The following is an 18,378-nucleotide window of genomic DNA, read 5'->3' on the forward strand; positions in this document are numbered from 1 at the left end:
GAAAATATATGAGGAAAAATGGTATCAGAAAATAAACACAATATCATGTGTTATTTTTTTACAAACTTGAAAGCTATATTTAATTCAGTTGATAATAAACTAAATGAAATTCTAAAGGAAATGCTCTGATGGACTGTATAGTATTAAAGTCCACAAAAAGCGTTATTATTTTTTTCCTCACATAATATGTATAAGAAGTTGAGTAAGAGATCATCTAACTGTTATACATGTACCATACATACAAATACAATTGGATGGGGACTGTATATGTGTCTGCCCAAACCCTTATCTTCTGCAGTTCCAGAATCTACTTTATAGTTAAAAGGACAAACTCTTCCCTGTTTGTTTCCTTTGTTTTATTCAGCTATACTTTACACTGCATTTCCAGTGAAATAATCACATGTAGTTGATGCAGTACAAAACTATAGGAGGGGAGCTGTCTGTGTAAAAAGGAGGAGAACTAATAAACAAAACATTGAGGAAAATTCTTTGGACATGACCAAATAAAGAAAGAAGGGATTAAAACAAGAAAGTAGTTACAGGAAGATTAACAATTTTGTAAAATGATGGTGGGACATGGAGGAGGGGTATGTCACATGCCAATATAAAATTAAAATTAGCGTATAAATCATGTCACGGTTTCAGACATGATTCACAATGAGTACATGGTCTGTTGACTCATTCGATAGAATATCAGAACGCCACCACAAGATACCGGGTTTGAGCCCTAGTCCAATTTAAATTACCAGTGAAATTGACACCCAATGTTGGGACAGTGACTACATTACATTTTTTGGTATTTAATAATTGGTATTGTGACAGTCACTTGAAACTATTATATAGTTTGTTTGGTTTCAGACTTTGTCACAGTTTATAAGGGTGGATCCAGAGGTAGTAGGAGGGCTAAAATTGATATACAATTGAAATGGCAGTCAATTTTCATAATAATTAGACAAATTAACGTTAATGATAGCATTATAAGTTTTGGATTGTCATTGTCTAGCATGTGTTAGAGGGATGAAAACTATTTAACACCATGCAGAATAATAAAATAAGCGACCCCGATAAGCCAAAATCAGTAAGAATATAGTAACAGGTACAAAGAGAGCAGGTTTCTTGGAAGCATTAGTCAAAAATTGTCGCGCTGTCTCTTTAGAAACGTCTTATCATTTGTACTAGGGCGCGCAGGGTGTTGAGATATTTTTCACAATTTGGGGAGAAATTAAACATTTTCAGATTACAGTCTGATATAATAATTCGAGTGGGATGGGGGTATGAATTTGCATAATATATCAGTTATACTCACACATTTGCCACTTATTCCAATCACCATTCAAAACTGAATTCTGATTTTATTTTATTTAAAATAGATTTTCACTGAAATAATGTGAAAAAATAACGTCCAAATTTCCAATCTCCGAGTCGGATTTTTGCCACTACGGACGCGATAACAGTGACAATATGCTAGTCAACTGTAAAGCACACATATTCTGACAATCAAACATAATTAAAAGTCTTTAATGAGTTGCAGAATGTACACAATGCAGATTAATGCAGCTTTTTTTTGTTTAAAAAAGACCTCCTTCTGTTACTAAATAAAGACAGGCAGGTACTTCCGTTACTATATTTAGATGCGGATTATCCTGTTTTAAGCTGTAAATATCATAAAAACTTAGGCTGAACGAAATATGTTTACTTAAGAATTTCTTACATACCTAAGTTTAATTTTAGCTAAGAATTACTTAAGTTGTTTTATAAATAACAAATATACTTAAGTAAAATAAATTTTTTATCTAAGTAATACTTAAGTAAATAATCAATTTCTTATACTTATACTTAGGATGCTTTATGGATACGGCCCCTGACTAGAAGTTTCAAAGAAGATGCCATCTGAAGAAAAGTGTGGACGGACGGACACCGGACGCCGGACGGTGAGCGATCACAATAGCTAACCTCAAACAGTTCATGCTCAAGTGATCTAAAAATATATCTGAGTCGGGAATCTTGACCACGGTAGAATGTGTACTTAAAGACCGTTAAATATCCTAATCTCTGGCACACTGTTACAAACGCTTTTCAAGTTTGAATGTAAAAATAAGTAAAAGCAACTTATTCTCATGTGTGTCCATAATATATAACCTGTCAGTTAATAAATTTCAAAGCCTCCTTAAGAAATAAAGCAATATTTACCTGATATCTGAACATTTTATTTATGTTGTGTGATCTGGAGATTAGTTCTATGACGAATGTTTTACTAAAGTCCAGGAGAACGACGTCACTTTGGTTGCCGGAGACGATGGTGTTTACTAGGAACAATATGTAATTAGTTATTAAGCTGGGTTTTTTTCATGTTGAAATTATACAGGATATTGTGATTGCTGGAGTTTGAGGATAGACGAGAAGCAACGATATGTTGCAGAGTTTTACGTAATATGCAGGTGAGAGAGATAGTACGATAATTAGCTGGGTCATCAGTGTAAATACGGAACGAACATACGTTGACCTTGGTCCAGTTATGCGGACTTGCACCAGATAATAGGGATTTATGAAAAGAAACGGTTATGATTTCAGCAATTTAATGCCTAGCTCCTTCAGTACGCTAAGTCATATCTGATCCGGCCCTGTAGTTTTGTTATTTGGATTATCAGGAAGCCTTACAACACCGGCATCTAGCGATACAATATTGAAGGGGATTTATGTATCTTAAAGTTTGGGTGCATGTTTTTTTTAAGGATAGTGTGGATGTGCTAGAAAAACCCTATTGAACATGTTTATTTAGTGCGATTGCCTTATCTATTTCATTACTTTTTACACAGCCTGACGATAAATATTTTAGGATTTTAGGGGGGATACTTTTTTAATTAGTATGTTTAATTTCCACATAAAAACAACTTTGTATGTCTCTGCGAGCAGAATCAGCAATACCAAGTATATTGTCTCGATACAGTATGTAGGATTTTAAATTTTAGTTTGAAAATGACCCTCTAGTTTGTTATATGTGTTCAATTTAAGTTACTCCATTTGTTTCTTATGAAATAAATAAGCAAGACAGATTTATTTTATTTTAAAGCTTTTTTACCGTTGACCACAATTATGTTTGTCGATGAGACTAAGATATATTGTATGGTGATATTCGTTTGTCTGTCCACGTCTCTTTATTGAATTAACCTATGCCACAAATGACTGATTCAGAGTGTTAAAAGGTGTTAAAACATGTTAAAGCTAAATATTATTTTGACTCTAATGTGTCCCTTATGTAACAAAAATGGAAGAATATGACCCAACTGCTTTGAGACACAGCGCATGTTTAGTCTTCAACCCTTTTTCAGTTCGAAGATACGTTTCCCTGTTTGACTTCATCTGGCAGAACAGACAGATCAGTTAGGTAGTTTTTAAATCCCCATGTGAATGAATGTTTTTATATCTGTCATCTGGTCTTTTTCATTGGGCCCTGGAGGGTGTTTCTCTTAATGCTCCGTCTGCATTTATTTACACTGTCGTGTGACCTTTGAATATGGTGGGGTAAAAGTGAGGCACCATAAACTGGTTTAAGTTCCAAAATAGTGGTTTTGCCACTGACCGTCACAAAGCAGTGCCCCTGTGTGTTGTTTGTTCATTTTATCTTCTTGTGTTTGCTTTGTCTTTGTCTGTGGGTACCGGTCTTGTGCGCGTCCAGGTGTTGTAGGCTGCGTTTTGAAGAGGTTGCGTTTTTTGAACGTGGCTTTGCATGTTGGATATTCATCCTTGTCTTTTTATAAACAGTACACATACTTGATATAATCGACATATCTCATGGCTGACATTTTGGGAGTGAAACAAAGCCATACCATATTTCTTGTACAAAACTAGTAAAATAACACTTTTGGTGTTGAGGTTGTGTAAAGTACAGAAAACGTTGATTGAGTTGACTTGTTCTATAAAAGATACGGCATGAATGAATCTAACATCTGATAAAACGATTATTTTAGGTAAGGTTTTCCACGCCGTGTCTACTTATATTTTCGACTAAATGAAAAAAAAGGCTCAGAAGGGTCTCGCATTTAATTATAATATCTATTATATAATCAACTCGTATGATAAATGCAACATGAAACACACTCCTGTGTCCTCTATTTTCGTTGGTTAAACATTAGTATACGACAGTATCATAAGCACATAGCATGTGCATTAAAGAAAAAAAACAAGTCAAAGAAATCGAGAACAATAAAATGATTCACTTTACTGATACACATGAAATAGGCCGCAGGATTAAACAGTGATCATAGGTAATCAAAGCTACCTTTTGAAATCTCAAATATATTCATAATAGACGCCGCATTTAGTAATGATATGCTGATTAATAATACATTTTAAGTAATAAAATGTTTTTGTTGAAGTGTTTGTATGCCTCAAGATTTAAATCATTTTGTTTTAAATGTAAGAAGTTAGTTATTAATTGCAATGGAATTGATTTTTGTATGCTACTTCATGTATTGTCTGAGCTTTTATTCTACAATAACAAGCTTTTGGCCATTCAAAAATGCTAAACACTCTCAAAAGAGTGTTAATTCGACTATTGAAATTTTCGATAGCTAGCATTAATTGTTAATTGTTTTAAAATGTTGGTCTCGATCTGGAAGTATATATATATATATATATATATATATATAAGGATATTTAAAAGACACATTTATCTTAGAAAAGATGGGTTGCGTTCAAGATCTGTACCCGTAACTTAAATCTCAAGGTTACACTTAGAGGTCAGTATTTTAAGGTCATTCCCGTATCCATTTTGTAACATTTTTATGCATGCATGTTTTTTCAAATAATTTGGCACAGATATTTACCGTAAAAAGTCGACGTGTCTCGTGTAAGCACGTTACCTACCACAACGGAAGGTCAATGTCACATTCAAATGTACTATTATAATTTTCTGTCCGGCCTACTTCTGTATGATTGGATGGGTATTTAGGTAAGTAGACACAAATTGTCACCATGACTAGGCAATATTTTTGAAAGGTCAAGAACACCTTAAGTGGTCAATATTTGTTGTCAATAACTTTTGTATAAATGGACGAATATTCATACAACTTGACACAAGTATTAACCATTACTTGGTGATGTTTCCGTTTAAAACCAGGATCCAAAAGGTGAAAAAGTAAAAGGTTTTCCTTCATTTTTCTTGTTCGGTCTTTATATTGTGTTTAAAATTTTATACACATAAATGGAAAGTAAAAAAAATTCTCATCGTTCACACCAGTAAGACGATGTGTCAAAACAAAACTTTGATCCTACATCAATAGTCAAGATCATAATTAGAGGTAAACTATTATAAGCCGTTTCCTTGTTAGTTCTAACTTTTATTAGCATACAATGATACTTAGATAACGTAATACAAACTTCCATTGTAACAAAATGATGATATATTTAATCAGTTAGAGGTGGAACAAACGTGTTTAGTCATTTGTCAGATCCAGATCCATGAACTATGGACACATTTCTAGCCTATCGTTTTGTGTTTGTTGTTTACATTTTTCAATTTTATAGTGTTTTACCATAAATAGCTCGACATACATTCATTTATATAGGTTTCCAACAGGAATAAGCAAAACACCGGGTAAATGATTTTGTTTAAACATTTCTTTACATCAATATTATGATGTCTGTTTTCATTGAACAATAGCACATTTTATTCCAACGTGCTTTGCTTAAGATATTATATTTTACAGACTTTGGTACACCTTGCACAACGACGCTAAACAAAACATTGGAAGACAACCTAAAGATCATACAAAACTACCCATCTGGAGATGCAGACCAATATCTAATAGTAAATGATGCAAACAAATCTAATCATCAAATAAAACGCCAAATACCCGTTTTTGTAACGGCATTTGATTACACACACTACAGAGAATCCGAAGGTCTTTTTAAATCTTTACATGAACGATTTCTGTCAAATCAAAAGTATAAAAAAGATATGGTTATCATTGTGTACGATCTTGGACTGACTTCATCTCAAGCGAAAATGGTAATTAATGAAACCTCATCATTACAAATATCTATTTCAGCTTTAAGTGTTATAAATGGCTAATTATGCATGCAAAGAGAAGTAAATAAACTTCAAATTAGACAAATATTTTTTTAATTCCTAATATGTTTAGTGACGTTCTACCTGAATTCATATGATTATCTTTATAATGCATATGTGTCAGCACAATCCAACATTTGATAAATAAACACATAATGTTAAGCCGATGTCAAGTATGCATAAAGACTGGAAGGATTTTGAAACGCGTGAATAAAAAGTAGTGAACATATTGTAAGAATTTCATACGATTGTATGAAATTCATACGAAATGTTATTTTGCCATCCTTTTGCATTTTAGGAACAAAACTATCATAAGTGTTACAAACCTTCAATCAAATTATCAAGTGACATCTTTTGGCCTTTCATATGTTAAATATAAAGGAAGGAAGTTTTGTAAAATAAGCGTACGATGTACGTATGGTTAAATTTGACAGCTAACACTACTGGATGCACATACCATTAAACATGGTTTAAAACCCTGTAAAATATCCATTAAAATAGGAAAAACCGTTAATTAACCCCATTAATTCTTGCATCATTTAATTTAACAGGTTTCACAATATTAATGGGTTACATGTTAAAATACCATTAAAACACCCATGTTTGACTATGAATCATGCCGTTAAAAATTTAGTTTGGTAGCTAAAAAAGTTAATGGCTTTGAAAAAATAGTGAAATTCTGTATATTTTGAATTTAATAGGATTATTCATGGCCTTTAAATTTGATTTAATGCCCAAATGTTCAGGTTCTGTACCATTTCAATTAAGAGTAAACTTATTGGCCCTTAACAGCAATTTGATGCCCATTAAATCCTGCATTATGTAAAATGTGATTCGTATATTTTCAGAAGCACAAACAAAATGTTTTGTTTTTGTTTTTGGCTTGCACTCGTCCCATTGAATGCTTATAATTCCAGTCCCATATTGTTCTAAAATGGACTTTAATTACAATAAATACATACTACGCACGCATTGTCTATACTATATCATGATGTTATATTTAGTTGCATTAAAGTTATTTTCCCTTGATGTAGTTACGCCATTTTTTTCAAATGTTTGCCAAATTGTGTTCCTACAAAAAATCGGATTTATTTCAATGAAAGTCGGATGAAAACATATTAATTCATTTGATAACATCAAGCTACATTATTTTGGTAAGGGTAAATACGTATTGATGCATGCCACTTTTTCTGCTTTTGATTTTCCTGTCCAAATATATAATCAGCATTTGTATAAGAAAGTGGGTGGGGTAAGGAATTTACATTATAAAATGTGTTCAGACCAGTTTAGATTTTCAAATTTTCCTATCCTTGAGTAGAAACTAAGGTTCATAGAGAAGTGAACAGTACACACGATTGTGAAGATTTACAGTCTGATTTAAATTCATTTGGGACATGGGCAGATCAATGGCTTCTTCGTTTCCATGAATCAAAGAGTGTGGTACGCTTGATTTTGGGGGAGGGGGGTGGGGGCTACTTCTGATGCAATCACTCAAATATTTGCTCTTAGCTGTTTAAGTGCATGCACCTGAGCACAAAGTACTGAAGGAGAGCTAAATTGTGATCGCCCATAGTGCGCTGACATTGTCATCAACAGTTGCTTTTTGAATACACCTGACGCCTAATGTCTGTACCAATAAAAACTTGGTCAGAAAGTTTGTCAATATAAAAATGTTGAATAGTTAAAACTACCCACATGGTCACTTGTTCTATTAAACCGGTACCTGTAAACCATTCTCAGTACAACACAATACTAATACAATATCCATTTATTTTCTCATTTCATATGAACATATGACAGAATGAGGATACAATATGACAAATGTTTGTACGAGGCTGTTACATGTGTTTACATTACAAAATAATGAGAAAAGAGAAAAATCAAATATTCTTCTAGTATTTTACAAAACAGTACATATGTATAGATACTAATTCATGTGTAGTAATACATAGTTTAAATCAATACGGCAAATATCAATATGAAGTTGATTATCTTAAGATGTCTAATTCTGATGGCAAATTTTCCTGGCCCTTAATTTGATATAACATTAAAATATTACGAACTCATTAAAATTGAATCTGACATATTTAATGAGACAATTAATCAATTTTTAATAATTAACGGCCATTAACAGAGTATTAAAAAATTAATGGCCCCATTAGTATTTACTAATTAATGTGGATTTAAGGGGTACTTTTTAATGGCACATTAATTTCATGCCAGTTAAATTTTTTCATGTAGTTTTAAGGAGCCAATTACATGTAATTTATTTTAATGGTTTATTTAAAGCAGCTTTTAATGGCCATCAAAGTCATTTTAACAAGGTATATTTTACCAGGGTTTTAATATATTTATTTCATGGCTTTTTAATATATGGCATTAAAACTATGGTCATGAAGATCCCATTAAATAGTAAGAAGTAATGGGTGAATTTTAATGGTGACCTATTAAAACTCTGTTAAAAACGTTTGAAAAAATTAAGGCCAATTTCATGACCCTTTTAATGGCATGTGCATCCAGTAGTGTAAGTAAAATATAAAAATAGAAGTATTTCAGGGATCTCTATCAAGATGAGCAGTGATAGGAATGGAAAGAACAAGTTTTTAATTCTTAATTGATTGATTTGTTTATTTGTTTGTTTTGGGTTTAACGCCGTTTTTCAACAGTATTTCAGTTATATAACGACAGACAGTTAAGTTAACCAGTGTTCTTGGATTCTATACCAGTACAAACCTGTTATCCGCAAGTAACTGCCAACTTCCCCACATGAATCAGAGGTGGAGGATGAATGATGTCAGACACAATGTCTTTTATCAAATCGTCGCCGAGAACATACGCCCCGCCCGGGGATCAAACTCACGACCCCGTGATCTATAGATCTGCGCTCTCCCTATTGAGCTAAGCGTCATGTATAGAACCTATCCGAAGTTTCTTTTTAGTCAGATTATATAGGTATTGAAATGTGTTATTTGGAAAGAAGCTATACAATGCTCTTTAAACATAACTGACGGATATTGTTTTTATCTCTAGGTACAGAGAAACTGTAAATGCGAGTTTCGACGGTTTCCTTTTGAAGATTATCCGCCGCATGTTAGAACACTGCGCACATATTCCTTCAAACCAATAATTGTGAATGTGAGTATCTAATAAAATGTCATATAAGGACATTTTAAGAGTGTTATGTCTAATTTCGTTTGTCAATAATTATAACTTTTTTTTTGGTCAAGAAAATGCATGTGAATGTTATACTTCTTTTATAGCAAATGCGGAAAACGAACAATTTAGCACTGTCATAATGTCGATTACCTGCCCCTATGGAAATAAACCTAACAAAACCAACTAATGGCACCAACAGTGATCTAAAGAACGCAGTTGTCAAAAATCAAATTTAAATATTCACTCTTAGGAATTAGGAGGGACATGGTGGTGAAATATGTCAGACGTTTGACCTCTAGTTTTTTAATTTGAGTCCTACTTGTGTCACTCTTTAAAAGATTTTTTTTCTATTGTGAGTAGCCAGTGCAGGAATATCGAACATAGTCAAGGGGCGTAGTTTCTAGGGATTCCATAGACATCTTCCCTTCAGAATTGTGGCGCAATAAGAGAAAAAGTTTATAACCCACGACGTACGGGTTTAACGGCCGACATCGTAAGCATAATGCCACCAAAGCACTCTTACTGTTTCAACTGAATTAATATATCATAGTATTTAAACCACAATTTAAGCATTGTTCTTTATGTCCAAAACAAAACAAAAGCAACAACAACAAAAAAATAAACGATACACTAAATGCTTTTCCAAACTTTTTTGATTGATAAACGTGTGCACGTTTTTCTTCTACTTCTTTTATTTAGATTCTGGATTGAATATGACCTATTATTTAGATGGTCAACATTGCTTTCTTTAGCGCTACACAACATCAATTCTTCCTGTACGTTTACTACAGATTAAACGTTTGGGGGAACTACACTGGTACCATAAAATTAAAGCTACTCGCCCACAGTTTTGGTGAAATTTCACATGTTCATTTCAACCAAGGTTGAGAAAGACTGCATATATGACACTGAAAAATGATAAAGTTGGTGAAAATAAAGTTTGACACTGGTAAAAATTCAAGACGGATGTACATTTTCTGCATTATTTCAAAAGCGATGCAATGGTTTACTACCTTCTGCACAATACTTTTGGTTATTTATAAGAATATTTTGCAAAAAAATACAAAAAAAAACCCCTTATGTCAATAAGTTTGTACCAGTAGTCACTTTCAGGGTACTCTCTTTTTATGGATATTTGCGAGAAACGAAATTTCGCCTAAAATGTTTAGGTTAGTCACTTTAATAAATCGTGAGACTTTATAAATTGTTCGAAAATAGTACCGTTTCCTTAAACGTACATTTATATCCGGAAATTCGCCACGGATTGAAATCCCTGTCCATGTCGAGCTCAGTACATATGAACAATATAACTGGGTCTAAAGTTAACAATTCAAGCGTAGAGATAAATGGTAAAGTCTAAGTATTGTTATTAGTACGGGGGTCAAAAACGTCTACCATGCATCCCCATCCCTAGACTATTTTTATAGGTACCAAATTGTTCGGCAGGACAAACTCTTTCAAAATAAAAACAATGTTCCCATGTCCAAATCTCTTTTGAACTGTATATGAATTAACTGTTTCCATGGCAACCATTTATTTTTAGAAAAGACAATCATATAGATGATAATCAGTCATATTTTTGTCAGTTTTTCTGGTGAAACAATACAAATGTTGTCAAAATAGAGCTGAGACATTGGCCTTTTTATATAAATTAACTAATTTGCATATTCTTTTATATTATGAGAATGTTAAAAAATAAAACAAAAATTGTTAAAAATAATATGTTCTAAGTTTTAAATCAGTTTAAATGTACCAAACAGTTTTGATCTGGTCTTAAATTCTCTCAGTGTTTCCTAAAATAGTATTTTGTTACTCTTATGGTAATTTGTTTTACTGCAAACTAGGTATGCTTAGCTAATTTGCATAAAATGAACCAGTGCCACAAACAACGAATTTAAATCTGAGACCACTAAAACTGAACAAAATCATATAATTAATTTTTTTTCAATGAAATAACAATTTTATGTGATCTATATTGTTCGCAGACATAGAGTAAACACTTAATTGAAGGAGGAATAAAAATGAACCATACATTGCACATGTTACGTTGCTGTTTCAGCTATCTTGTTTATTTTGTACTATAAGAATACAATATGCTTCTTTACTTGTCAGACAGGTGGTATTTTTTTTCTCCGTAACACTTTTTAAAATACGTTACCACTACCATTTTTTTTATAAAAAGATATTTAAGAAGAAATTGAAGTCATAATTATCACATATTGGTTTATTTAAACTGTTAGGGGTATTTTTTAAATGTTTTTCTTCTGTTATTTCAATAATTGCCTAAGTTTTATATTGCATCATCCATGTAACTATTATTTTAGATGGAATTTCAATAAAACACGCAATACTATCAATCTATGAATTTATGTGATCACATAGCTGATATGTGCAGTCATTCCTGTGAATAAAACGATTAAAAAACACATCGTGTTCGTGTCTGAAGTCATTCGACTTCAACCTGTTGAATACGGAGAACTTAGCACTTACTTGTAGAATCCTGGTACTCGGATTTAATGTTGTTAGATTTTCTGGTCCTTTTTGATCATGTTTACTAAAACAGAATTCCGCTTAAGCCGTGGCTAGGGGGCGTAGGGATTTTTTCATACTTCATTACCTCTCATAAACAGACTTAATCCAACTGAGTCTGCTATTTATTTGCTTGGTTGCGTTCTTTGCTTCCAAGGGATCTTCTTAAAGATTGTATTACTAGTATCATTTCTATTGCAAAATGTTTTCAACAACACTCAAGTGTCGTTCAGAAGGCAATTCCATAAGTTTAAATCTAAAGATTACTTAAACTACCTGTATATTTCATCTTGTATTTTTAATTTTTGTTCAGTGCTGCTTTTGAACAGTGAATAATTTATTAATGAGCGCATAAATATCTCAATACAATGCATGTGTCTCTGAAATTCAAAAACAAAATGTTTTATTTCTTAAGTAAATGACTGCATAGATACACTTCACAATTACACAAAACAAAGATAAATATCCATTAAAAACACATTTTCCATGAAAGGCAGTCCCAAACTGTAACCCTATGATCAGTGTATGGATGTTTGCAGGGATGTGTACATAATTAATATAACTATACAGAATATATACATAAAATACATAATCGATGTAAAATGTAATATTCACAACAATAATGAAACCATCAAATAAAAGAACAACATTATTAAGAAACTGATATTAGTATAATTAAACGGATAAATACAATAATTCAAAATGAAAAAGGAACATTGAATGTGTGATGAATGTTTCAGATGATTTCTTGCAAAAACAAGGAAAACATGTTAGAATTAATACTTTAAAGTTTAAACAAATCAATGATATCATAATATTGATAACAATGATTCAAGCTCCTTCCTACATATTTCTAAATACAACAAAATAGAGTGGTTACGTATTTTAAAGCGCCGTTAAGGAAAAAATCTCATTGCTTGAGAAGTATGGAACTATACTGTTTAGTGAGAGTATTTAATAACTTGATACCTGGATATTCCTATACTATTTTCTAAGAAAATAACGATACAATAAAACAAAACTATTGGAATGGTAACGTAACATGTGTAAAGTATGTTACAAACGGATTCCTCCTTCAAATAAGTATTTACACTATCTTTTCATATGATGGAGCTGAAATAATCACTTATTGATCACAGTTTATTTTATCATGTTGTTCAGTTATAGCTATATCTTGTTTTCAGAGATGTCTGTTTTATCATAGGTTCATTTTATTCACATTGGCTTAAGGAGGTAGGTTACCTTGTTACCAGGGTAAATTCAAATTAGTTGAACCGCAGCAATTTTTTGTATTTCGTGTAATTTAATGTTTTAACTGCTACAATCTCAATTTCGTTTATCTCTGTCCCTTCAAGTACAATTTTTATGCAGGTTTCAAGTACATGACCCTCCAAAGGTATTTTATATTGAAAGAAGAAGGAAAATACAGATAATTAACACTTTTCTGTGTATTTTGGTTTCATCGTTATCCGTAGAAGTCTGCATAATTGATAATTTTACTAGTATGCGCGTTAGCTTCTAATATAAGCTTAAAATGTATATGTCGCGGGGCTCGTGTTTCCATGGTAACGCATTTTCTCTCATTTTCAAACAACTATGTATGAAAACGGGTTTTTTCGACGGCTTCAGATTCTGTTAAAGACCAACATGGAATATTTGGGTAATATTATTAGTAAAATACCAAGCACTTTACATGGAACCCTATTTTTCTTAAAGTTTAAAGTAACCATGGCAACAGAGATGTTTAAAATAGCTTATATCTAGCTTTTTATCGTAATTTCTTATAACAAAATATTGAATAAAATTATCTTTCTTGTTGATGTAGCTTTAAAACATCTTATTTCTAACGTAAGTAATATTTTCGTGTTATTTGCATTGATTTAAACAAATTTCACAGCTTACAATACTTACAATACTTACAGCAGTACCCCTCGTCTGACATTTTTTTTTATGGAAAAATGGTTCTGCATGCTGCTATCATTCTCATTGATATTGTTGAAATGCAAATAAAAAGCCAAAGCTGTGTTCCTTAAATAGACGAGTGTCAACGCTTTTGAATTTTACATTTAGATTTATATGTCACGGGCTTTGTTTCCATGATAACTTCAATTTAATTAAAGAAACCACAATGTTTTACTGAAATTTTAACAATTTTAGAGCTTAGATTTAGTATATAAGTAATAAATTATCAACGGAAACTGAAAAATAGGTATTACAAATAAAACTGACCAATTTTTATTTGAAAATGGTTGTAATAAGTAACCTTTCATCCAACTATATTCCCAATAACATCAGTTCTCATCATCCATTTTCTTACATTCTGCATAGAATTTCAATATAACTATATAAAAGAAGCAAAATTTGATCATTATTCAGATTGAAAGACTCATAAAAAAAAGACTCATAAAAATATTTCAGCAAATATTGGCTCAGATAAAAACTGTCTGATATATATATATTCTAAATGATTGATGTGATGAAACAATGTTATTGAGATGGTAACGTAGCATTTGTAAAGTATGTTACATACTGATTCCTCCTTCAAATAGGTGTTTAAACTATATTTCCAAACATATAGCTCACATAATCGTTATTATATTGATTAGATTTAATGATATCATTTTATTCAGTTTAGTGGTATCTTGTTTCCTGAGACGTTGGTTGTGGTTCATTTCATGCAAATTAGCTAAACATACCTGTTTTGGAGTAAAACAAATACCACGAGAAATTCAAAATACTATTTAAAAAACACTGAGAGGTTTTAAGACCAGATCAAAAACTGTTTGGTACATTTAAATTGATTTAAAACTTAGAAAATATTTATTTCAAATGAAATTTTGTCATTTTGTAACATTCTCATTAATATTAATGAATATGCAAATTAGTTAATTAATATAAAAACTAATCTAAAAGCCTGTCTTAGCTCTATTTGATACCATTTTTATTGTTTTATAACCAAAACTGACCAAGATATGACTGATTATCATCTATATGGTTGTCCTTTCCAAAAATGAACGGTTGTCATGGAAACAGTGAAATCATATATAGTTTAAAAGAGGTTTTTCATGGGAACATTTTTTATTTTGAAAGAGCTGGCCCTGACAAACAATTTGGTACCTATGAAAAACGTCTAGGGGGTAGGGGTATGTGGGGGGATGTGTGTGCATGGTAGACGTTTTTGCCACCGCCCCCCCCCCCCCCCCCCGCCCCTAAACACACACACCTATATATGATAAATTATTTTCAGCTTCTTTTGATGGAATATGATTTTGTATGGTGGGTTGATACTTCCGTGCGTTTTGTAACAGATGATATGGATACGGCGATAGAACAAGCTATTTTACACCGTATTCTTTATAAAGTGTCACCAGACAAGCAAACTGTTGGTACTCTGATAAAAAACACAATGGCGGGAACATTTCAGTTTCTTAAAGAGAACATCTGCAATTTTAAACAATTTAATGAGGTATTTGCTACGGCACTGGTCTTTCATGCAGATCGTATATCACTCGTTGCTGTCCAAGCATGGGTGAAATGTGCATTAAACGAAGGCTGTATAGCACCATATGGAAGTCAACTGAAACACAGATGTGATTTATCAAATGATTATGAAGAACGTTGTCACAGATTTGACCAGTCCGTTATTGGTATCATTATACGCAGACTTTTCCAGGAACAAAATGATAACTTTCTTCACGGTGATCTTTATCATGTTAAACGAGGTGACTATGTTTCATATTTTAAATAAATATGATATGGTATCTGACCATGGAGGCCTATTATTATTATTATTGTTATTATTATTTTTTTGAAACCGAGGTTTTGCAAGAAGCTTGGAACGAAATTTTTAAAGGATCCTTAATCCAATTACAATCTAAAGACTAAATTATTACTCGTTTCATAAGCTCTCTGTAAGAGGCACAGTTAAACCGAACGTTGCTATCATTTTTGCTTGGTACCATATCATTTATTTACAAATTTTATTGTTGTATAGTTAGAACATTGCGGGGACAACCGACATTAATTACATGTAAATAAACTTAAATATGACTTCAATTAAACGGCTTAATCAAATATAAACACATAGTAAATTCGAATATTATCAAAAAGACATAGAAAAGTTAATAATATAATCGTAGTAAGATAGTGTTTTTTATAAAAGTGTTCAAACGCAGAAATTATATTTCTTTCAATGAGGTAGTTCTAGTATTATATCAAGCTTGATCCTTTAAACAAGTTAATAAAAACATAATAAAGACAAAATATTCTCGAGTACTGTATAGCGGGCTATTTCTACGGGTGCGATAATTCTCCGTTTCTGCTGTCTCTCGGTATAATCGCAAAAATATTTCCAACAAAATTTTTATCCAGGAAAAATGTAAACCGCAAAAAATCTGCATTTTTTTACCAACTTGTTGCACGCTATGTTACCCGAGGTAATCCGAAGTTCACAATGGGATGGACTAATTATTCGACATTACCGCCGTCGTCTATCAATTACCGATAATGGTATAATTGAGTGTGATGGTCAAACAAAATCCTAACTGTTAATCCCACAGATTTTTTTTTCATGTTATACATTTTGCTAACATATACATTTTCAATTTACATGTAATTATATCTTACATATCTTCATTCTAAGCAGAGTTTCTTTACAGCAGATACCGGTAATTTAGTTTCTTTGTTTTCCACGCGCTAGTAATTCTCACAGCGACGCATCATACGGGGAAATACCTACTCTTTTGCATTGAAAACGCAGAAATCTTTCTTTCTTTTATGTGCAAACGCAGAAATACAACACGCAGAAATTTATTCCACAATTTTTGGGACCAAAACGCAGAAGTTTTTGACCGCAGAAATAACCCGCTATACGGTATTTTATATTGATGTACGGATATCATATTGTTTTTGTTTACTTATTAAACTTCTAAATCCTATCACTTGGCAAACACTTAAATCAAAATATTAATTTATTCCAACGCTATTTTCTATAAGAAATACAATATAAAAAGTCGCTTAGGTCTATAAAAATGCATAGCCATGTTATACACCATAATCCCCGTTTGAATCCATTTCGTGACACCTGGCATCAGGGGGCAAATCATTCAAAATTAAACTGGCGTCAAATAGTGCGTAGTTTGAAGTACGTATATAATTTGCTGAATAATATTTCGGAATCAAAAGTAAGTCGACTTTTGTTAAATAGTTAAGGATGGTATATTCGTTAAAAAGCTTAGTGTTTGGTTAATTATTTTGTTGAACTGTTTGGTTGCTCAGAATTTTTTACATAGTCATAATAAAACTTAATGACATTAAAATCTATATTGACCAATTATTCTGAAATACTTTCATTTAATAGATTATCGTTTTTGATAACTATTGGTAGTAACATATGATCATCAGACAACATGAGCTTCAAAGCTCTTGTGTAACCAAAAGGATAGGCTTCAACTTATTTTTTCCTCCTGATACAATCCTTTAAATATTGAGTGCCAAACAAGGGAGTTAACAGTATTATTTTCACATCATTCGTATTAAACAGGCAAGGGTCAAATTTAGACCTCATGCACTCACTATTATTGAGCTTTTGAGGTAATATATCTGTTTATTTAGTGTTCTTTATTTTGATGCCTGTTTGGAAGCATAAAGTTAAGAATACAATCAAACCTTATTAAGCAGGCGACTACTTTATACAAGTTGAAATTAGAACATAAAACCAGTGTTGGAAAATGGCTGATTGGCTGCTTAATAGGTCGCCATTAAGGCAGGTTCGTCTGTAGTCATTTTTAGCTCACCTGAGCACGAAGTGCTCAATGTTAACTATTGTGACCGGTCATTGTCCGGCGTCCGTCGTCGTGCGTCGTCCGTCAACATTTGCCTTGTTAGCACTCTAGAGGGCACAGTTGTGACCCACTTTTTATGAAACTTGGTCAGAATGATTGTCTTGATGATCTCTAGGTCAAGTTTGAAACTGTGTCATGTAGGGTCAACAACTAGGTCAGTAGGTCAGATCAAAGGAAAATCTTGTTAACACTCTAGAGTCCACAGATTAAGTTTGAAACTCATGAGAATTTGCAGAATGTTTGTCTTGATGACCTCTAGGTCAAGTTCAAATCTGGGTCATTTGGGGTCAAAAACTAGGTCACCCGGTCAGATCAAAGGAAAAGCATGTTAACACTCTAGAGGTCACGTTTTAAACCTATCTTTATGAAACTAGGTCAGAATGTTTATCTTGATGATCTTTATGCCAAGTTTGAAACTTGGTTGTTTGATATCAAAAACTAGGTCACTAGGTCAAGTAAAATAAACAACTTGTGTATGCAATATGGGCTGCACTTTAAACTGGATCTTCATGAAATTTGAGAAGAATGTTTGACTTAATGAAGTCTATGTCATATGGGTCATCTGGGGGTCAAAATCTAGGTCACCTGTTCAAACAAAAGAAAAACTTTATGTTTGCAATAGGGGCTGCATTGTTCTCTTTATCTTCATGACATTTGATCAGAATGTTTGTCTTTATAAAATCTAGGTTACGTTTGAATATGGGTCATCTGGGATCAAAAACGAGGTCACCTGGTCGAATCAAATAAAACCTTTTGATGCAATAAGGGCTGCATTTCTCA

General features: G+C 32.3%; 1 protein-coding gene across 1 annotated transcript in view; it reads left to right on the forward strand.

Moving 5' to 3' along the window:
- The window catches only part of LOC123549942 (uncharacterized), a 65,563-nt gene extending 49,105 nt beyond the window's left edge, over window positions 1-16,458 (forward strand). Inside the window, exons 3-5 of the mRNA XM_053534885.1 lie at window positions 5,709-6,010; window positions 9,101-9,205; window positions 15,003-16,458. Of these exons, the coding sequence (XP_053390860.1) occupies window positions 5,709-6,010; window positions 9,101-9,205; window positions 15,003-15,503 (908 nt within the window). The 3' untranslated portion in view covers window positions 15,504-16,458. The remainder of the gene's footprint in view (window positions 1-5,708; window positions 6,011-9,100; window positions 9,206-15,002) is intronic.
- The last annotated feature ends 1,920 nt before the right edge of the window (window positions 16,459-18,378 follow it).

Source organism: Mercenaria mercenaria, unplaced genomic scaffold (genome assembly GCF_021730395.1).
Source record: "Mercenaria mercenaria strain notata unplaced genomic scaffold, MADL_Memer_1 contig_4234, whole genome shotgun sequence".
Lineage (NCBI taxonomy): Eukaryota > Metazoa > Mollusca > Bivalvia > Venerida > Veneridae > Mercenaria > Mercenaria mercenaria.